The sequence below is a fragment of the Meles meles genome, chromosome 9, assembly GCF_922984935.1.
Source record: "Meles meles chromosome 9, mMelMel3.1 paternal haplotype, whole genome shotgun sequence".
In the NCBI taxonomy this organism is placed as follows: Eukaryota; Metazoa; Chordata; class Mammalia; order Carnivora; family Mustelidae; genus Meles; species Meles meles.
In genome coordinates, this window is record NC_060074.1 from 68,349,232 (window position 1) to 68,372,747 (window position 23,516).

The 23,516-nt window shown below is 36.7% G+C and overlaps 1 protein-coding gene and 1 pseudogene across 2 annotated transcripts in view; both read left to right on the plus strand.

The window, feature by feature from the left end:
- The window catches only part of DCAF17 (DDB1 and CUL4 associated factor 17), a 43,955-nt gene extending 21,874 nt beyond the window's left edge, over positions 1–22,081 (plus strand). Inside the window, exons 9-14 of one of the 2 annotated variants that reach the window (XM_046018894.1) lie at positions 5,183–5,325; positions 8,613–8,722; positions 13,192–13,291; positions 13,974–14,057; positions 16,531–16,686; positions 17,472–22,081. In XM_046018894.1, the coding sequence (XP_045874850.1) occupies positions 5,183–5,325; positions 8,613–8,722; positions 13,192–13,291; positions 13,974–14,057; positions 16,531–16,686; positions 17,472–17,618 (740 nt within the window). In that variant the 3' untranslated portion in view covers positions 17,619–22,081. The remainder of the gene's footprint in view (positions 1–5,182; positions 5,326–8,612; positions 8,723–13,191; positions 13,292–13,973; positions 14,058–16,530; positions 16,687–17,471) is intronic. The other variant, XM_046018895.1, reaches the window with a different exon arrangement.
- LOC123951317 lies at positions 3,536–3,646 on the plus strand (annotated as a pseudogene).
- Positions 22,082–23,516: the final 1,435 nt, after the last annotated feature.

Consider the following 23,516-nt stretch of genomic DNA (forward strand, 5'->3'; position numbering starts at 1 on the left):
CCTCTGCCCATTTCTTGATTGGATTGTTTGTTCTTTGGGTGTTGAGTTTGCTAAGTTCCTTATAGATTTTGGATATTTGCAAACGACATATCAGATAAAGGGCTAGTATCCAAAATCTATAATTGTTCTTTGATTTTATATTTGTATTTCTTTTGGCTCCCACTGAACTTCTTGATTCCTAATAAAATTTTATCCTAGTATGTATGTGATAATCTTAAAATTGCCATACCAGTGCTACTACTAAAAACTATAGTGTGAAGGTTAAGATTTCTGTACCACTGCTTTTGTCCTTCATATACAGCCCAATAAGTGTACTACAGAGTAATGCGTTCAAAGATTATTTGAAATTATTTTTCTATATGATTAGATTACCAATTTTATGTAATTAGATTCATTTGTTTTAGTTTGTTTTTAATTTTAGGTTTGTTTTTCCCTTTCGATTTTATTCTTAAAGGTGTAAATATGTATATTTCAAAGGTTAAAACTGTATAAAAAGACATTGTCTGAGAAATTTTGCTTCCATACATAGTCCTTTTATTCTCTTACTTCCATCCCCCTACCCAACTCTGCCCTTATAAGTAATCATTGTTTTTGGTTTCAAGGTATCCTTCTATTGTTTGTTTTATAAAAATAAGCAAATGTATGTATGTATTCTTTAAATGTTACCTTCTTTCTTATACCAAGTGTAGTATATCATATACTCTGTTATGTACCTTGTATTTTCACTTAACATGTATCTAAGTTTTTTAAACTTTTTTTTTAAGATTTTTATTTATTTGACAGAGACAGCAAGAGAGGGAACATAAGTAGGGGGAGTGGGAGAGGGAGAAGCAAGGGAGCAGGAAGCCCAATGTGGAGCTCAATCCCAGGACCCTGGGATCATGACCTGAGCTGGAGGCAAATCCTTAATGACTGAGCCACCCAGCTGCCCCTAAACATTTTTTTAGTAGACGAAATATATAAGATTAACTACTTGTTTTTCTTATTGAAATAAAATTGATACGTATATATAACGTTTGATTAGTTTCCAGTGTACAGCATAATAATTCAGTTTTTCCCAGGACAAGTCATCTCCCACTTGCCAGTGAGTCTTCATAATTAGGGTATTACTAAGGCTAGACATCAGGCAAGGAGGGATTCTTTTTTTTTTTTTTAAGATTTTATTTATTTATTTGACAGAAAGAAATCACAACTAGGCAGAGAGGCAGGCAGAGAGAGAAGAGGAAGCAGGCTCCCTGCTGAGCAGAGAGCCCGATGCAGGACTTGATCCCAGGACCCTGAGATCATACCTGAGCTGAAGGCAGTGGGTTAACCCACTGAGCCACCCAGACGCCCCAGGCAAGGAGGGATTCTTGATGGCTTTATCCCTTAGCCATATTTGTCCCAGAAGCTTCTTCTATAGCTGTAAAATTACAAATAGAGGCTTTCGCCAATGGCCACCTTACCCAAACCCAACATGCAGTCACCCACAAATTTGAAAGGTGGCCCTCCAAAACCAGATGGGCTTTGACATCCTGACTGTAACTCAAGAAAAAACTTATTCTAATATTGAGACTAAATATTTTGTATATATCCCTGATGACTCTAACATATCCATAGTTTTAGCAGATATACACACACAAATTAAAGCAGTGTCTGTCTCTTCTAATTCTCTCAGTGATTGGATTTCTTCCTGGTTTAGCGGAAATGGATAGTCTTGGTAGAAAACACTTCTTTTCCTAGCTATGATAATAATTATGCTAGGTTTTTTTTCTTTATTGAGGGAGCTGTTGTTATTACATGCTCTGCATAAGTATCAGATAAATTATCTCACTGGAAACTGTAGGAGGCATCTCATTCTTATGATGAGATCTCATGAGTGCCTCCAATGCAAACAATTTGCCACTAGGGGCCCTTCATTTAATGAGATAGCTCAAGATTTTTATGCCTCTTAGTAGGTTGGATATATAATCTTTTTCAGCCTGAAGAAGCTACAGAACATGAGACCTTCACTCTTCAAAACCCCTTAAGAATTAAGAGGATAAAAATCTTATAGTAGGGAATGAGAGAGAAACTGAAGGGGACCCAAGGAGAAAAGGCTGTTTTTTCCTTTGCTTCTTTTCCAGTTTCTATTCGTGCTAGGACCTGCACGGCTACCCCACTTTACACATGCCTTATAATGCAAATCGTGCATGTCCTCCTTGTAAGGGACAAAGAGTTAATGATTCTCTAGAAAAAATAACATCTAAGGAAGGACCGCTGAAAATGAAAATGAATATGATGAAGCTATCATATGTGTATTCCAGACCAGTGGAGCTAGATAGCTCCATGCCAAGACCCCTGGACTCCAAGGAATAACACCTGAGCCCTCTTCTTTGTTCTAAATGGTTCCTGGATGCCAGAGAGGACACATACACCTGACCACCATTGTCAGTAAAAAACCCCAGACCCCAAACAAAGATGAGACTCATGCTCCTTTCCTTTCCAAGTCCCGTGGAGTGTCTGTCTATATCTGCTCGCTCCATATCTTCAATAAACTCTGCTTTCGCCACAAAAAATGTTATTTTTGTATACACTACTAAGTGATAAGTAGTGTAAATCTGCGTAAATCCACAGTAAATCTAGTTACCATTTATCACCGTACAGTTGACCCCCTTCATTCATTTCACACACCCTTTAGCCCCTTCCCCTCTGACAACTGTCAGTCTGTTCTCTGACTCTATGAACGCCTGTAAATAATGCTGCAGTGAACATAGGGGTGCATATTATCTTTCCAAATTAGTGTTTTCATTTTCTTTGGGTAAATACCCAGTAGTGGAATTGCTAGACCATCTGATAGTTCTATTTTTCATTTTGGGGGAAAGATTTTATTTATTTGACAGAGCACAAGGTGGGGGGAGTGGCAGGCAGAGGGAAAAGCAGGTTCCATGCTGAGCAAGGAGCCCGGTACGTGGCTGGACCCTGGGATCATGACCTGCACCAAAGACAGATACTTAACCAACTGAGCCACCCAGGTGTCCCCAATTTTTAATTTTTTGAGAAACTTCCATCCTGCTTTCCATAGTGCCTGCACCAATTTGCATTCCTAACAGCAGTGCCTGAGGATTCCCTTTCCTCTACATCCTGTTGTCATTCTTTTTCTTTTTGATAATAGACATTCTAATAGGTGCGAGGCAATATCTCACTGTGGTTTAAATTTGCATTTGTCTGATATATCCCTATATTTTAAAATTATAGAAAAATCATATCCTATTATAGCCATTCTTTTATAAACCATACAACATTTTGTACAATTTATATTAGAACTCTGAAGTATCATTGCTTGACCTTTCACAGACTCAGAGCATTATAATAATTATTATTTTCTTTTTAGTGCCTCTCTTTCCACAGTCTAGCCAGTAGGAGCCCCTTTTATTGGTTCTCTTATTCTTTTAACACTACACTGACATCTTTGTAAATATCCTTCATAGCAATACTGGATGGTTCAGACCTATCCTAAAATTTCCTCACTACAAAACATGGAATCAACTACTCTCAGAATTTCTAGGACCCTCTCATCACTTCTTGGCCTTTTGGCTAAGATCAAGTGTAGAATTTCTAGGACTCTTTAATTGAAAATAGTATTAAAGATTAAAATTTGGGCTCTTGAGGTTAGTGGGGACCCATTAGAATTGTGATGAACAGAGTCCTGCTGTTACTTTGGGGCCATTTTTAGTAATTGCTGAGAAAAGCCTTTCTTTATAAATACATCTTTTTGGATTGACTTATTTTTCCTATTGTTCATTACTTTTATATTCTTTACAACATACCTACTTGAAACTAACTGCAAATTCAAACTCTAATTATATTTTTTATTTATATATATTTTTTCCTCATTCACCATCATTTGATAGCTACCATATTATCACATATGATGTTTGTACTTCTTTCATAATTTACTTACTGTTTTTGTTTTTTTTTTGCCCAGTTTTCTGTTGGGCTCATATTTTTCTTATTAAAAAGACTTCTTTATATATTGAGAATATTACTCTTCTCCTGTCATAGTGAAAAATTTTTAAAAAAAAAAGGTTTTTAAGAAAAAGCACTTTTTAAATATGCTTAATATGCTTATACTTAATCTCTTTCTCAGGACTGTCCATTTGTGAATTCACTTTTCATTATTTTTCTATGTATAGCACCAAGTAGTAAATTGTCCTTATGAAGAAGCCTAAGAGAATAAACACTTCTGTTTGTAACATGTGACTCTTGAGTGAATGGTCTTCCCATTGCAAGCCTCTTTACTGACAGTGATGGCCTCATAACCAAAGAGTATACTCTTAAGGTAGAGGGATAAAAAAAAGAGTCATAGATTAACACCTACTGAAAGACTGTGTGCTTTGTGGTGTTTCCCAAGTACTGCCCAAATGGTATTCTGGCTTTCTAAAGCTATAGTACCTTCCACTTCTGCATTTCTGTAAGAGTACATCTGTTTCACTCTACTTAAACTTAGTTGTCATCAAGAAGACTAAGAAGCACCAACAGATACCTCTTTTATGGTGTCAGTCTTTAAATGACAGTAACTGACTAGATGTATCTAAACTAGTTAACTTGTCTAAAGATGATACTAGTAGTAGTGGCTACCTTTTAATAAAGCTTTCACTATGACAGGACCTGTCCTAAGTGGTTACATTCATTATGACTAATATCACTTCTATACTGGAAATCTTAAGACTTCTCTGATAAAGTTTGCTAAGTATAACCTGCTAGTCTGGAAGATGGAAGATCTCTCCTCATATCTGAGGGAATTATTAGACTTAATTACCTATTAGAATTATTATGAGTGTTGCAAATAGTATCTAACCCTGAGTCTGAGACATACATGCCTAGTAAATAGCAGCTCCTTTTATAAGGTGTACTTTGCCATTTTTTTCCCATCATGGGCACCTTCAGCCCACTTTTTATCTCCATTTAGTTGCAGGTCACACATACTATGAAAACAGATGTCTAGATTTTGACCTCATAACAACATTTGTTTCCTCCCACCTTTCTCTTTTCTTAGCAATCAGCCTCTTTCCTGGTTATATTTTATTTCCTGAACATAGTAATTTTTCATTAATGTAAATTCACTGATGGTGCATGCAAAAAAGGGTTGAATTCAGTTCATGAATGTTCCAAGGCTACCAGAACAGAGAAAATAATAAATTCCTTTTGCCAATCTCTGCAGACACACCACCACTGCTCTTTGAAGTGTCCTCCCTGGAGAATGCTTTTCAAATTGGAGGCCATCCTTGGCACTACATCATCACACCTAATAAGAAGAAACAGAAAGGAGTTTTCCATATTTGTGCCCTGAAAGATAACTCCTTGGTAAATCATAAGTAATCAAAAATTTTAGTAGTAAATTTGTATCAGAAATTCTTTATTTTCTACTTCTTTAATAAGAATTCCTAAGAATTAGTTTTTGTTTGTATTAATAATTGGTAAACAGTGTTAGATACAGAAGAATACAAAGAATATAACAAACACTTGTGTGTACTACCAAGAACTTAAAAGCATTGAGATTCGAAAATTTTTAGTAACCAAAGATTTCTTATGGGATCTCTGCAAAACATTTCTGAAGCTCCATAGTGGAAATTATTGATGGAATATGTTCAGGCTGCTTCTGAAATTGCTGGTGCAATGTGTGGTTGGTTCTGTTTTGTCATTGTTTGGTAGTATTAGCTTTCCAGAGCAGAACCAGGTAGAACCCTGTTGGTCACAATGTAAGCACTGAAACATTGAATTTTCAAGAAGATTGTTAAGTTACTTATGGCAGAATAGGAAGAAATGGTACCTGGTAAGACAATAGAAATTTCTACCCCTTGAATTAATTTTCTTTATTTTCTTTTTGAAAATGATTTACATATGATTTTTAATTTAAATTAATTAATTTAATTTAATTTAATTCAGTTCAATTCATTGAGGGCCTAATGTGTGCCAGGCATGGCTGTGTACATATTTTCTTCCCTCAAGTTGCTTATACTCTTAAAAACACACATGTAGTTAAATAAGATACAGTCTGTTAAGCACAGTGATTACGATTAAGCGCAAAAGAACAAGTACACTGGGAGTGATGGAGGGGTTCCCCTTTGCTTTGTATTGCTGAGTTCATGTAATTTATTTCTGGAATATCAAATATATAGGTTCAGCTAATTCCACACCCATCTCTTCCAGGATCATGCTCAGTCACTGTTGGACTCAGTGGCTTTTAGTCACGGGCCACCTTTCACCACACCAAAGATCAACACAATCTTGGGTCCAGTTATCTATTTCCTTTGATGTCACTACCAGGGAACACTGTGTATAGTGTCTTATAGTTTTCTTTTGTGGGGACATTGTCCCCTTTCATTTTTTCATTTACCCATCACATGTAGCAGCTCCTGTTTGCCCCAGCCCAGTGACATCTTCTTTTAGAGTGGCCTCTCTTGGGACTGTTTCCCATCATGACAAGTCTGTGATTTGATTGTTCACCTCTCAGCCAGTGAACATTCTTCAGCCACCAGGACCTGTCACATCTCTCTTTCACTTAACTTTTCTATCCAGTCAAACCCTGTACGATTCACATTCTGGATATTTAGTACATATTCTTTTTATAATAGAACTGATGATACATATTAGTGTGTGTGTGTATGTGTGTGTGTAAAATGGCCTCTGACATTTATATCAAGCATGCCTGTCAAGTACTCACCTTCTGTAATAACTGATAACATCAAGTCATATCTATATTTCAACATATCCACGAGTAATTGCCGAATCCGGAGGAAGTTTTCAATCCTTTTGCCAGACAGCTTAGAGGCAGTCACATTAACTTAAGGATGCGTATGCCCATTACTTCCCCACCTGTCAGTCAGAAGAGTAGGTAACCCACAAACACATGCAGCCAAACTGAAGAATTCAAAAAACATTTCGTAGCTTTCCATTAAACTGAGGTTTAAAATCTAGCATTCCAGCACATAACAAAAACTACAGAGGCTGGTAATAATGCTGCCTTATATTCAACACAAAAAGAGACAATATTTCTTTTGCATGTTATAATAATTACAATAAAGGGAATTGTCTAAGGAAAGATGTGTATAGTATGTACATGTTTTATTTTAAACAAAGGGGCATCCAGAGCTAATACCATCTTGGACACATTAATTTCAGTGGTTTCAACCATGGTGTTTAAATTGATTTCCTTATATATACAATGTAATAATTACCACCATTCCTATTAGAAATTATTAGAATACTTATAAAAATTCCCGAAAAATTAAAACTCACTAATAGAGAAAATGTGTTAAAATCCATTTTTTTAAGAAAGTGTGGCATACAAAGCACTTAGTGACATAGCCCTCACCTACTTCTCTAGTCATATTCCTTTTGCAGGAGCCAAAATTAAAATTTGTATTTATCTGTACACATGCACATGTTACATGGATTAACATTTCTGTGTTTCGTGTTTTGGCATCTCTTCTTTTTAGCCATTTTCTGCTCATCCTTTAAGGCTTAGTTTAAGTTCTGTTTTTTCTTCTGATATTCTGCTCACCTGAGCTGGACGCTTGAAAATATCCTGTGCATGGCTTTTATACCATCTTTTTATTTGTTCGCTTTTGTTTTTGTTTTTTACATTGTCTTATTTCTGTTATGTTTCTGCCTCCCTTCTTGATTATGAGCTTTTTGAAGGCAAGAGTTATGTTTAGTTCATGTGAGGTACAAACACCTACTGTGATAATTAAAACATGTCCTGTCAGTATATGCTAATGAAATTAATAAGTTAATATATGAAAAATTTGTATCTAATAGGAAAGGTGGTGTCACTTCATTTTACATTGGAGAAATTAAAGAAATTAAATGAAATCAGTGTATCCATGCTGGTGTTAGTTCCCAGTGCTCCTATGTGTAAGGTAAAACATTTATGTACATATGTGATCATATAGCCTGGAGGTATCTTTTTCTTTATTTTAATGTCTAAATTTCCTACCATGAAATAAATCTCTACTTCCCTAAAAGGCTGAGCAGTATTAGACCATTTCTTCATTATTAGAGATTTATATCTGACTTATCCAAAGAGATTATATGACCTGTTTCTGATATTTAGGGTTGGGGTGCCTGTTTATCTTTGTGTTAACCACTCCTTTTGGCAGTTTATTGGGGATGGGCAAGGGAGGAAGTTAAAGGGAACTGTGTGTGCAATATTTGTACAGAGCTATATCATGGAACAAGTCCTTGGACCTCAGAATCAGAGCAGCTGTTTAGCACGTGTAAAACATCGAGCAAATGATTCATGCTTTTTGTATATCAGTTTCCTCATCAAAGTGGGGATCATAATATGTGCTTTGAGTGTTATTAAATGAGATGACTCTAAAACATTTACTGCAGTGCCTGACGCAAATTAAATGCTTGAGATATGATTACTGTTAAGTTATTATTTGTGAGGCAGATTGTATGGTACAGGGTAAATGTTCTGGATTTCTCAAGTAAGAATGGCTTTATTCAATTCTCATACATATCCCAGTCCAACTGTGGATATTTTCTCTTCCCTGTACCTTTGATTTACTTATCTGTGAGTGAAGTTAGGTTTGAAAACTTATTTTCCTCTAATCTCTATTTTCAATATTTTTACCCAACTTCAGGCAAAAAATGGGATCCAAGAAATGGAATGTTGTTCTCTAGAATCTGACTGGATCTATTTTCATCCTGATGCTTCTGGTAGAATAATACATGTCGGCCCAAATCAGGTCAAGTGAGTATTTTTATTCATTACTTTAAAGTGAAAGGTAGCTTTTGGAAGCATTTATTGGCATGTTTATTTTTGCCAGCCAACTGTTGACTCAATTATAGAAATCATTAGCTTGTTATACGTTGTTTCCTCGGAGACTGGCATCTAGAAAACTATTCTTTCAGCCTCATCATTACTCTTTGTAGACATTAAATTTAAATAAATTCTTTGATGGATGATGTATGGGTAAAAGGAGATTCAGACTGGCTTGTCCTCATCATGTTTTGATTCTCCAGGATTAAGGAGAGAAGTGATTTGTCTTTGTTCTAAAAGACGGCTTTAGAACAGGAGTTGTTTGAAGTAAACCTTGTTTTGCTTTGTTGACACACATCTTGCATACAGTTGACCTTCCCTTCCTTGAAACACTCTTCATTTGGCTTCCCTGACACCACAGTTCTGAATATTTTCCTCCTTAATACCCTTTTTTGTTATTTTTCTTCTACCCAGCCTTTAATTATTGGATGTCCTCAGGATTTAGACCCTATTTTCTTCTCACTCTTCATTCCCTTTCTGCATGATTCTGTTTACTGATTCTTATTCCCTTGGCTTCATAAATCATGTATACACCAAAACTCCAAAATTTATCCTAGCCGAAACCTCTCATCTAAGCTCATGCCAGAAATCTGGAATTATTCTGAGCACTTTGTTATACTTTTTGTCTTTCATCCATACATATACATATACATATACTCGTGTGCATTTTCTTTCTCTCTCTCACACACACACCCACATATCTTTTGAGTCCTTTTTTTTTTTCCTTTTTGTTGTTGTTGTTACAAAATATTGCTTAAATCAGCCTCTTTCTGCCCTTGGCCTGTTACCATGTTGGTCAGACCATTGCCATCACTAGCCTGGACAATAGTAATAGCCTACTTACAGAACTCCCGAGAATCCATTTTTGTACTCTTTAAGTCTGTTTTTCTTCTCAGCAGTGAGAGTGATTTTTAGAACTATTAACAAACACAAAAACCTAAACAAGTGGATTCTGCTTTAAGCTTTTTATGGCTTCTTGTTCCTGAGATAAAGATCATCATACACTTAGCATGGTCTAAAAGACCCTCCTCCCACTCAGTTTATTTTAGTCATGCTATCTTTTCAGACAGTCAGGGACCTCTTTCCTCCATTTGGAGTGTGTTTCCCCTTCCTGTTCTCTTAATCTTAATTAATCCCTGTTAATCCCTATTCTCTTAATCCCTGTTCTCCTGATTTCTATTCATATTTTGTCCCCAGCTTAAATATTCCCTTTTCACAGAGTCTTTCCCTGATACCCCTCATTAGATTAGCGCCCCCATCTTATTTTCAGACCAGCCACTGTGTTATCTTCCTCTAACACAGCAATTTTAATTAATTATTTGTTTGATTATCTGTTTAAATATCTAGCTTTGGAGTCATCAGCTCCATGATGACAGGGAAAGAGTCTGTTTTGCTGACTATAACCCCAGCACTGAGCATAGCACTTAGTAGCACAGAGTAGGTGCTAGTAAGTTGGTTGAATAAGAAAGACGTTATCTTCCTTCTCTATTCCTTATGTTTCATTTTAATTAGTTTACTTCTCTGGAAAGAAGATAAAGAAGATAAAGGGATTTAATTAAATAAGGTTATGAACTTTTCTAAAAAGTTTTAAAAACTGTAGTTCAGCTTTAGTAAAGCTTGTTTTTAATGCTTATTGCCTACTCACGTTTTCTTTTTTTTTTTCCATTTTATTTATTTTTTCAGCGTAACAGTATTCATTCTTTTTGCACAACACCCAGTGCTCCATGCAAAACGTGCCCTCCCCATTACCCACCACCTGTTCCCCCAACCTCCCACCCTTGACCCTTCAAAACCCTCAGGTTGCCCCAACCTCCCACCCCTGACCCTTCAAAACCCTCAGGTTGTTTTTCAGAGTCCATAGTCTCTTATGGTTCGCCTCCCCTCCCCAATGTCCATAGCCCGCTCCCCCTCTCCCAATCCCACCTCCCCCCAGGAACCCCCAGTTTGTTTTGTGAGATTAAGAGTCATTTATGGTTTGTCTCCCTCCCAATCCCATCTTGTTTCATTTATTCTTCTCCTATCCCCCTACCCCCCCATGTTGCTTCTCCATGTCCTCATATCAGGGAGATCATATGATAGTTGTCTTTCTCCGATTGACTTATTTCACTAAGCATGATACGCTCTAGTTCCATCCACGTCGTCGCAAATGGCAAGATTTCATTTCTTTTGATGGCTGCATAGTATTCCATTGTGTATATATACCACATCTTCTTTATCCATTCATCTGTTGGTGGACATCTAGGTTCTTTCCATAGTCTGGCTATTGTAGACATTGCTGCTATAAACATTCGGGTACACGTGCCCCTTCGGATCACTATGTTTGTATCTTTAGGGTAACTATTGGGATTTCATCAAGATCAAAAGCTTTTGCACAGCAAAGGAAACAGTTAACAAAACCAAAAGACAACTGACAGAATGGGAGAAGATATTTGCAAACGACATATCAGATAAAGGGCTAGTATCCAAAATCTATAAGGAACTTAGCAAACTCAACACCCAAAGAACAAACAATCCAATCAAGAAATGGGCAGAGGACATGAACAGACATTTCTGCAAAGAAGACATCCAGATGGCCAACAGACACATGAAAAAGTGCTCCACGTCACTCGGCATCAGGGAAATACAAATCAAAACCACAATGAGATATCACCTCACACCAGTCAGAATGGCTAAAATTAACAAGTCAGGAAATGACAGATGCTGGAGAGGATGTGGAGAAAGGGGAACCCTCCTCCACTGTTGGTGGGAATGCAAGCTGGTGCAACCACTCTGGAAAACAACATGGAGGTTCCTCAAAATGTTGAAAATAGAACTACCCTATGACCCAGCAATTGCACTACTGGGTATTTACCCACGTTTTCTTTTTTTTTTTCTTTTCTTTTCTTTTTTTTTTTTAAGAGAGAGAGGAAGGGATGGGCAAAGGGAGAGTGAGATCTTAAGCAGGGTCTACTCCCAGTGTGGAGCCTGATGCAGGGCTTGATCTCACAACTGTGAGATCATAACTTGAGCCGAAATCAAGCGTTGGGTGCTTAACTGACTGAGCCACCCCAGTGCCCCATAACCCATTTTTTTTAAAGATTTTATTTATTTATTTGACAGAGAGAGAGATCACAAGGAAGCAGAGAGCCAGGGGGGCGGGGGGTGGGGGAGCAGGCCCCCTGCTGAGCAAAGAGCCGGATGTGGGGCTTGATGCCAGGACCCTGAGATCATGTCCTGAGCCGAAGGCAGAGGCTCAACCCACTGAGCCACCCAGGCACCTCGCATAACCCACCTTTTTTAATAAGGTCCAAAAAAAAAAAAGAAAAAAAAAGAAAAGACGGTCCAAATATACTGTGCCCTTTTGAGAGGTTCTAGAGGATAGGCACTTTTAAACATTGTCACAAATTAAGATAACAAATTGAATAATTTAAAATCTAATCTGATTTCTTTGCCTCTGGCAAACTCTTAAGACTTCTGGCTCTTCCTGGGTGCCTGGGTGGCTCAGTTGGTTAAGCGACTGCATTCAGCTCAGGTCATGATCCTGGAGTCCCGGAATCGAGTCCCACATCGGGCTCCCTACTCAGCAGGAAGCCTGCTTCCCCCTCCCCCTCTGCCTGCCTCTCTGCCTACTCGTGATCCCTTTCTCTCTGTGTGTCAAATAAATAAATAAAATCTTTAAAAAAAAAAAAAGACTTCTGGCTCTTCCTAGCCACGGTATCTACTCCTCCCTGCTATTCTCTTTACCTGTGTCTGAGACTTTAAGCTTTGGGAACGTTGTGCTTTTGAAGCTTGTTAATGCTGTGAACAGATTTGTGTGGGCGGTAGACAAATTATGTTCTTTTCTCTTGCTTAGTAAGCTTGATCCACTAAGCCATTTGTACTCAGAAAACCCAAATCTTTAAATATAATCCTACAATAAAAGTATTAAGTAAATTGGAGTTTTTAAATATTACTCTTTTATGAAAACTCTTAGTTTAGGTTCAGTTGCTTCCAATCTGCCTTATAGTTAACTCTGAGTGTTGTTCATTGATATCTCATTCTATCTTCAGAAGTAGAAAATGCCAACATCTACTCTAATGCCACTGTTAAAGCTGAAACCTTAAAGACCTATTGCAGGATGACAAAGATGAGGTCCTTTAGGGGAACTTTCATTAAGCCAGCTTGGAAGATGGCTTAAGCTTGAGGAAGTGGCTTCATTATCTACATCAGGAATACCTATTGTCACAGGTTTTTCTGTTTAACAAAATCTGAATTTGAAGTTTATGGACACTAAAGTGATCAGACATTACTATTTCAGATTCCACAGGAGACAAGAACTAATAGTTTTTCCTGTAATTTACATTTGTTGAGTTTCATTTCAGTAGTTCAACTCTGGTACTTTGATGATCTGTTGAGGTCTTAGTTCTTTTTTCCCTTTTCAGAGTTCTAAAGCTAAATGAAGTAGAAAATAATAGTGCCCAGCATCAGATCTCTGAAGATTTTGTCATTTTGGCCAACAGGGAGAAGAACAAAGTAAGCCAGGTGTACTTTAAAATTCTTTGTGTATCACTGTCTTTCTATTTGAGAATATAATATATAAATGTGTTTGTCTTTTATTGTGCTGAAAAGAATAGCACAATAAAAACCTGGGCTTTTTGTCTGTGCGGGTAGCTGGTCTTAGCCCCATGCACAACTGAGAATTGAAGAGCTGATTATATTGAGCTTAACTTTTGCTGATATCTGTTCCCTTTCTGAGATTCTCTTTAAGTTTTTTTTTGATGAATTTTCCACCTTTGGGTTTAATTAATTGTGCAAACATACAGTAAGTTGGGGTAGATACGAATCTTTAAAAATCACATGCCATGCTTTAACTCCTAATAGTTCTTTTCCTTTAGTGTGCAAATTAAGAACATGAAGAGAATTATGCAGAGGGAAATTTCCAAAAGCAGATCCACTGTAGCATTGCTGTACTTATACTAAAGCAAAAATCAGAAGGGCGAGTGTATTTATTGTTTGTCTATTTTGGTATTTTATCCATTAATTTATTATGGTCAAGTATTTTTGCTAATTGGAGGATCAGAAATTTGATTTAGAATTTTCTCAGTAGAGGAAAGAATTGTAATGTTCGATAAGGGTTAGTTGTTTAATGAAATTTGGTACAGTTTTGCTATTTATTGCACATAAAAGGATTCATCATATCTTTTTATTTCTCTCCATATGATAGAATGAAAACTTACCCACTGTTACAGCTTCTGGACGGGTGGTGAAAAGAAATTTTAACCTTCTGGATGATGACCCAGAACAAGAGGTATTACTTTAGCCGGAGATAACAAACCAAACTACTGTGTACTAGCCCTGTGATTTTTAAATTTTGCTTCCCAGACTCTGGGATAGGGGTTGGGGGTGAGTAGTTCCATGCAGACTTCATTGGTAGGATTGTGCATGGTATTTCAACCAGTGCATCCGCATCATCCTATCTTCTCATAGTGGAATTATTCATAAGATTATGTTTGCAAAAAGGTTCTTAGGACTGAATTAATTTGAAAAAACTACTAGCTTATTGTTTTGTTAATGTGCACATTTATAGGGAAATTTCTTAATAGAAAATACTTGAATTACATCCTGATGACTTTATGGCTTTTGCTTTATTTTTTACTTACAAGACATGGATATGTTTGTTAATGATTGTGGGCCAGGGAAGAAGGGTGCGAGGGTGTGAGACATTCAATCAGCCTCAAGCCTGAACTTGACATTGCCAGTCACTAAGCTATTACATTTTTATCCTTTACTTTTATAGAGGAATTGAAAGTTCTTACAAAATCAACTGACAGTGATCATGCTTCAAATATATAACCACTGCATGAATTCTGATCTGTTTGGAGCAGAAAACTGTTTGCTTGTGTGACCATTTCTAGGTAGAAACATTAGAGTAGGCTTCTAAGGATAGTTTTTGAAACTTTTTTTAAAAGGTTGGAGGTGGGGCACCTGGGTGGCTCAGTGGGTTAAAGCCTCTGCCTTCGGCTCAGGTCATGACCCCAGAGTGCTGGGATCAAGCCCCACATCGGGCTCTCTGCTCAGCAGGGAACATACTTCCCTGTCTTTCTCTCTCTCTGCCTGCCTCTCTGCCTACTTGTGATCTCTGTCTGTCAGATAAATAAATAAAATCTTTTAAAAAAATAAAAAGGTTGGAGGTGACTCAGTATGTTGCTACTCTCAAAAAGAAATATACGTACATTTGTGAATTATATATTGTACTATATGTACATATTTTATAAAATATGTCATGTAAAATATATAATATAAAAAATATAAAATAAATACATGTCTATTTTTTGAATCATAGAAATCTATTGAGAACAATGCAGAAAGCTCCCTGTAGATAAACCATATTCAAGAAAGACATACTAAAATTACTAAAAGATAGCAAAAATAATTAACAAGGAGAAGGTGGTAGTGAAGAGAGAGATACTCTACATCGAGAGATTAGAAAACAAAAACATTTAGCCTGTTAAAGAGAAGCTGAAAGGAGTTGGAACTAAAGACTATAAAAATCACTAGACCCAGGCAAGAAGTCTACTCTCTGAAGTTTGACCAAGGTAATATTGAGGCAAAAAAGTAAATAGAAAGGAACCATGTGTAATAAATCTCTGTAAATTTTTATACCATGGGTAGTAAAGGCAGAAGATATAAATAGATGAAAAAGAAGTTTGACCAAATGTGAGTGAAGGTTTAGTATGTGGTGGTTCAAAGAAACTTGTTGTGCCTGCCAAAATGTCCCTTCCTGTGGTCCATCCCTGGATGGCTGCCATGGATCTGCTGCCCCTGTGAGTCCCAGGTTTACTTCCTTAAACAGTTTGAGGTCAGATTTTTTCTTCCTTAAGACTTTACCATCATGAATCATTTCCAACTAACATCTCTCAACCCAGTTCTATTCTGTGGGTTGGATTTCAGTTCCCAAATAATATTCTGTCTCAAATATAAGTGGCCATTTTTGCTTTCTTTTCTTTTTTTTTTTTTAAAGATTTTATTAATTTATTTGACAGACAAAGTGAGAGAGGGAACACAAGCAGGGGGAGGGGCAGAAAGAAAGAAAGAAGCAGGCTCCCTGTGGAGCAAGGAGCCTTATGCAGGGCCCAATGCGGGACTCAATGCAGGGCTCCATCCCAGGACCCTGGGATCATGCCCTGAGCCAAAGGCAGACGCTTAATGACTGAGCCACGCAGGTGCCCCATCATTTTTGGTTTCCTAAAGAAAGGGGAAAAAAAAAAAGATGGCAAATAGAGTCTTAAATAGTATGTGCTAGGCTATCAGTTCTTCTTAAAATGACTTGTGTTTTTCTGAGGAAAGATCCTTCTGACAAGGTGGGTCATTTTTAGGTTTCAGAATGGAACTTCATATTTGTTTTTTCTGAACTTCATATATTTAGTCCTCTCTGGAAGCTAGTGAACACGCATGTCAGAGGCAGCAGTCGAATACCTCTTTGAATTTGGTGAAGTTCTAGTTTGCTGTCATAATAGAGAATTTCCATAACACTTTCGCTGAGAGCTACATAGACTTCGTTCTGTTAAAATCTGTAGGTTACTGCTGCAGTCTTCAGAATCTTGGGACTTCACCAGGCATAAAAGTAGAGACCCGTTTCTCCTTATGCTCTGACCCATTCATGCCTCTTTCTTCATTTTAAAAATAAATAATAGAATAGTTAAACTACAAATAGAAATAATCCTAACTGGATAACTGGATTTTGCCCTCTTTTCCTGTGTCTTATCCATCTATTCACTGAGACTTTTAAAATTGTGGACTATGAAGATGAGCTGGATTTGCTTTCTGTGGTAGCTGTTACCCAAATAGATGCTGAAGGAAAAGCTCACCTGGATTTCCACTGTAATGAATATGGAACTTTACTGAAAAGCATTCCACTAGTGGAGTCATGGGATGTGGTGAGTAGAGCCCATGGAATGCAAAATTGTAAGGATTTTCTTTGTAGGTGACATTTATTGGAACAGATGTTACTGTGTTCTTGTCAGTCCATGGTCACCTGTACCAGTGACCACATCAAAGAGGATATCATCCTGCAGGACAAAATGAGTACTTCTTAAGCCTTCCTTTCCTAGGAATTAGAGGATGCCTCCTTTCTAGAGGCCTTAAAGATAAAATTTTATGTTTTATTCTGAGACATGGTGTCTATTTCCTTACCATAGTCTTTGGTTTTCTCACATTTTATAAGTTCGGTAACATTTTTAAAAATAGAAGTATACTGTATTGAATGCCCCCAGCTACTTAATAGAGATGATATCTAAACATGTAGGGTTTGCAGGCACTCTTGGACATATTTGTCTACTTTTTTGATTATTACAGAATATAAAAACTATAAGGAAGAGCCACTATTATTTTAATCTAGTCCTTTGTTTTATCGGTGGAATACCTAGGAGGTTTAGCAATTTGACCACTGTCACACAGTGAAATAGCAGTATAGGCAATAGAATCTGGGTGTTCAGATTCCTATGACCCAGCGCTCTTTCCATTTTCAACGTTTTATGTGATGCTTTTCTTATAAATAATCTGCATATTCATAAATAATGAAAATAAACTATTTTTAGCAATTGTTTTGTTACCAAGTATATTTTTGAAGAGCCCGAGCATAGGAGCTATGACATTATAGTGATACAATTGCAAACTTGGTTGTTTGAAAAGGAGATTTCATTTCACTGTGTTTTTGTTCCAGACATACAGCCATGAAGTCTACTTTGACAGAGACTTGGTACTACACATAGAACAGAAACCAAGCAGGGTCTTCAGCTGCTATGTTTACCAGATGGTATGTGACCCTGGTGAAGAAGAAACAACAAACAGAAGTTGTGAAAAAGAATGAGATAATTTTAAATTTTGAGTTGTGACTTATGAGACTTTTAGCCACATAACCCCAGCAGCTATGTTCAGTCCTCCTTTTTGTTATCTGCATAGCAAGTTCTCTGGTATTTTCTAGAAAAGGTCTTGTGTTGTCTTCAGATGACTGTGACTTCTTTTTTAAATTCTTGCCATACAAGGGGGTGGTAAGGAGCATTTTAGAGCTTTTCACTGGTGGTGGCACAAATATTAAGTGTTGGGGAGAACAAAATACAAGTTAATTTCAGTTGTTGGGAGAGGGTTATTGATGGAGAAGTATTTAACATGGTTCTTAAACGATGGTATGGAATTTTGATAGGTAAGACTAGATAGGAGAGACAGACAGACGTAGAAGATACAGAAAGAAATCCTCTATCCTCTACGCCAAACTTTGCCTAAGGGTGAGAAAGAAGATCTATAATGTGAAAGAATACTTTTGAGCCATAAATATGTCATCACATTTTTTAAAATAATATATATGTATATGTATGTTTTATATTTATATATAGCATTAGGAATTGGCTCTAGTTCCCAGATGATCTTTTATTCCATGGTTTTATTCTCTTGGCTTGGTGTTCCCATTGATTATTTTTCCATCATAGACTAATGTAAAAGATTCCAAGAAAACAAATTTTTTTCTGATACATAGCCTGTTCAGCTCTTACTACATCTAAGAATGTTGTACTCATCTCACCATTCTATTTATTTGGTGAGTTTTCCAATTCTGCTTAGGCAGTATTTTCATACCTATGCAATAAGATAAAGGTATCCTGGATCCCACCAGTTCTGCTCCTTGTAGAAGAGTAGATAAAGTCTCAATTCCTACTAGCTTGGGAATTGACTGATTAGCTAGAAAAGGCTTTGGGCTCTATCTTAGTTGTGAAATGAGTATTTTTTTCTTCTTTGTTAGGACCAATCTAAGTATAATCCTTGAACTCAGATAATCATTCTACAGATTGTTAAATAAAAGCAACCTAAGGGAGAAAATTGTTTCTTTTTGCTTCCTGTTTGAGAAATCCAGTTGCTGCAATCCACATGTTCAGCACATTTCTCTGATTCAGTCTCAAAAGAATAGTAAAAATAGAAGGGGAGGAAACAGAGTAAAAATCATTGCTAATTCAAATTTAAGGTTATAATACAGGATTTTAGCTTAGATAATTTACATTAAAATTCAGTTTTGGGGGGGCACCTGGGTGGTTCAGTTAGTTAAGTGTCCTAACTCTTGATCTCACAGTCATGAATTCAAGCCCTGCATTGGGGTAAAAAAAAAAAAAAAAAAAAAATTTAAATCCTTCCGTTTTTCCTTCGGTTTTGGCTTCATCCCATGTTAAGAATGATGTGACTCTTCCCTTTTCTGCCCTTGAATTTTGCAGATAAATTTCAAACTTACTAGAATCAACAGGGCTGAGGAGAAAAGGTGTTAACCCATTCCAGACATCAAGAAATTAGTAGCACAGTCCTTAAATTTAAAAAGAAATAAAGGGAGCAAACCTAAAACTGTCTTTTGCGCAGTAGAAAAGAAGATTGCTAACATTTTAGAGTAGGAGAAAATATTTATATGTGGGCTAAAGATAAATCTTTCTGAATCTGATCCAAAGTGTAATAACCATTTGGGAAAGTAGAAGTGATTACCTCATGAGCAAGTAATAACTATCTTCATGTATTAAATTCTATACTTTTATATTTACTAATTGAAAAATCCACTCTTGTTTTCTATACCTTTAATAGTACTATTTAATATAATATTTGAAGCTTTCAGAGCCTTTTAGAGACATGATTGTGGTTACAGCAGTTGAATAGGTATGATGTGCTGGATATTGCCCCAAACTCCCAACTAGACACTAACGGTATCTAAACAGTCATACCCAGTGAATTTACACCTTGGAAAACAGGTTCTGGATAAGAGGTAATAGATTATAAATACCAAAGAAAAGAAAGAAACCAGCATTATATGGGTTTCAAAGAGATGCAATGCTATATAAAAGCTGAAAGCCTACTCTCCAAGAATGTTTCAAAAAAGGATGTCCTAAGACTTCAATCCTGTCTGGATTTTTAAAGAAGGAGCTCGTTGAGTTTCCCCTTCTCCTCTAAGTCATTATCTTCTTTTGATAAAATCATAGGAACTCATCAGCTCAGAAAGGCATCTGAGAACTAGCTGAGATTCCTAGCTGCTTTTTAGGCTGGGGGCAGGTATGAGTGGGTGGGTAGAATATTTCAAGGCTAGGTATGAACTGACCACTGAGAAACTCCTAATGTTTCACCACTGCCAAAATCAAACCAGACTAGGATCCACATGCCCTATGAGCCAGGCAGGAAATGCACCTGAGGTGAAAGTCCATAGGGAGTTGTGGGGAGCGTAACAAACAGAAGGGTTATGCCCTAAGTAAGAGGACAGGCTGCTCCTACATAGTTTCAGCCAATCGTAACAGTATGGGGGAATGTGAGCTACATGATTGTTAACAGGATGGTTGATAAAAACATGCCAAAAGGTAGAAGATTCTAAAGAATGCGGGAAGTGTATGGATAATGCACACAGCAGGAGACAGTACAGCATGCTTCCCAAACAAGTATGGGCTTCCCAGCTTCCCATAGGGCTACTGCAGCTGTTCATTCATTGCAGGCATGACACTGCAATTCTGGGGTGGAGGGAAGTGGCAGTTAATATTCTCCCGGCCCCACCTTAACCCCCATTGTCTGCCTGACTGTTTGAGTCTTTAACTGTGTGCCCACCTACTTAAAAGCACTAGTGATAAGCATAAAATATTACGGGTGACGTTTCTGAATGTTTAATGCAAAACCAAGGGAAGCAGTATAGCTTCTTTCAGCAAGTGTATTTCTGCATTTCACTACTTGCAATTCTGTATCCTCGCAGTATCAGTGCAGCAGGGTTATCCTTCTTTGACTTTCTAAAACATTTCTCACAATTTGAGGGGTTTGAATTACCTAGCGAGGAGAAGATGTTCTATTTAAACAAATTAAGATACTCCACATTCTTCCACTAATTGAATGTTTTGTTTTTTGTACGTACTTTTTTAAAAAAATGATAACTTACATATATTGAGTGCTTTCTATCTACCAATCACTGTGATACATGTAAAACGAATTGGCTCACTCAACTTTCAGAATAATCATATAACGTACGAACTACCATTATCCTTCCACATTTTGTAAATGAGGAAAGGGGGGCTTATAGAAGTTAATTTGCTCAAGGTCCTACAACTAGTAAGTACAGAGTTAGGAAACATCCAGATTTGTTTGACACATTCTTATGCCAGATTTCCTCCAGAGCTCTCAAAAGCAAATGATGTTATTTTATCTCATATAGCACACTGATAATGATAATACTGGGTATAGGAAAATGCTTAGTGTTTTTTAAATGATGATTGGATATCCAAATTTTGGACAAAGTTTGAATGAGATACAGTTGGCCTATTCACATATATAACCGGATACAAAAGATGATTCTTCTATTCAGTGGTTAAAAGTAATTAAAAAAAAAAATACGAAAATGGTGCTCTCATCCTGTTTGTGGATGATAATAAACACCAATATTAGTAATTACTCTTAAGGTAACTTGGCTTCCTTTTCAATAATTTTTATAGTTTCTTACCTTTCTTACCATGTTTATGTATGTTATCTAACTTAGAATTTCAATTTCAGGGAAAATTCTGGGGCTAATTTCTGGCCCCTGTGTTGCTATAGAACCTACCTCTGTCTTACAGAAGGAATAATTTATTACAGGCATAGAATATATATTAGAAAAATAGGACCAACTGAGGGTTTTCTCTATCATTTTATTATGAAAAATTTCAAACATACAGCAAAGTTGATGGAATTTTACAGTAAATACCCAATTGCCAACTTCATGGATCCTAAATTTTACGTCTATATTTTATTACTCATCTATCCATGTTACTTTTATGATGCATTTCAAAGTAAATTGCAGACATCAGTATACTTCCCCCCTAATACTTCAGCATGCATATAAGTAAGCAGAGTTTAATGTTTAGTTTTTAAATTTTTTGATGTACACTTAACATGCAGTGAAATGCACAAATGTTAAATATAAACTTGCTGAGTTTTTGCAAATGCATTCATCTGTGTAACCCAAACCCTTTTCAACATTTCGAACACAGTAGTCATTCCAGAGAGTTTCCTTATGTTCCCTCCCAGTCAATTCCCACCCCACCTATCAGGTGTTATCTACTGTTTTGATTATTTTGCCTCACAGATTAAATTTACCCATTCTAAAACTTTATATGAATGAACTCATACAAAACATAATGATTCCTTGGTCAGCATGTTTTTGAGGTTAATTCATGTCGCATGTACCACTGATTCATTCCTTTTTATTGCTGAGTAGTCTTTTGTATGACTGTCAGTTTGTTTTTTCCATTTTCCTGTTGATGGACACCTGGGCCGTTTCTGCTTTTTCTTTTTCTTTTTCTTTTGCTATTATGAATAAAGTGCTCTGAACATGTATACACTTTTTGTGAACATATGTCTTTATTCCTCTTGGGTAAACATCTAAGAATGGAATTGTTGAGTCCTAGGCTGGGTGTATGTTTAGTTTAATAAGCAACTGGCAAACCTTTTTTCCAAAGGATTGTACCATTTTACATGCCTGCAGCAATGTATGAAATTTCCAGTTGCTCCACATTTTCTCCAGTACTTGTGGTTGTTAGTCTTTTTTATCTTAGCATTTATGGTGGGTGTAAAATGTTTCCTAGTTGTTAATTAAATTGTACTTGCCCCTTGCAGCCCTCCCAGCAGGTTACCCTCTTTATATTTTTTAACCCCATCTCCATCAGGAACTGCTGAAAACATTCTTTCTTTGTGATAATAATCAAGATAACTTAGGACTCAGCAAAGCAGAGGAATCAGTGTCACCAAGGAACCCTGTCTCCTTTTGTGGAGACTCACAGAGAGCAAACCCGGGTTGCTAATGGTACATTAGACTGTTCCACATGACTACTGGAGCTGGACAGGATGACACCAGAGCAGAGGCTCCATGAAACATTGTAATAATAGCAGAAAATGACCTTTTCCTTTAAAGAATAGGAGTTCATGTTATTTGTAAATGAGATGAATTTTTTTAAAAGATTTATTTATTTCAGAGAGAGAGCGCGTGTGTGCACCCACTCAACGGGGTGGGTGGGGAGAGAGGGAGAGAATCCTCAAGCAGACTCCTCACTGAGCACAGAGACATGGGCTCAATCCCAGGACCCTGAGATCATGACCCAAGCTGAAACCAAGAGCCAGACACTTAACTGAGCCACCCAGGTACCCCAATGAAATGAATTTTTGCTATAATATGAAACCATATTAATGTTAAAACAAACTTTATCCTTTTTCCAATACCTATATTGGATCTCAATATGGTTTTAATTTATATTTCCTTATTAACTAATGATGATAAGCACACCATGCGTAAACTTAATTATTTTTAAGTCATAAAAACTGTGTTCATCCTACATAAAAATATGTGCTGTGTTCTGGGGGGAATGGAGAACTGTAGCACAGGCCTCCTCTGAACTGGTAATATGTAAATTTTAAATTTTTTTAACAGATTTTTTTGAGGCATAATGGACATAAATAAACTGCACATATTTAAATTGTACAATATGATAAGTTTCGACATGTATACACACATGAAACCATCACCACAATCAAGATATTAAACATGTCCATCACCCCGAAAAGCTTATTCTTGGTTCTCTGTAATACCCCTTGTTTCTCTTTCCTGTCTTCCCAAAGTAGCCACTAATCTGTTTTTGTTGCTTTACATTAGTTTGCATTTTCTAGAATTTTATATAAATGGAGTCACATAGGAAGTACTCTTTTTTTTCCTGGCTTCTTTCACTCCATATAGCTATTTTGAGGT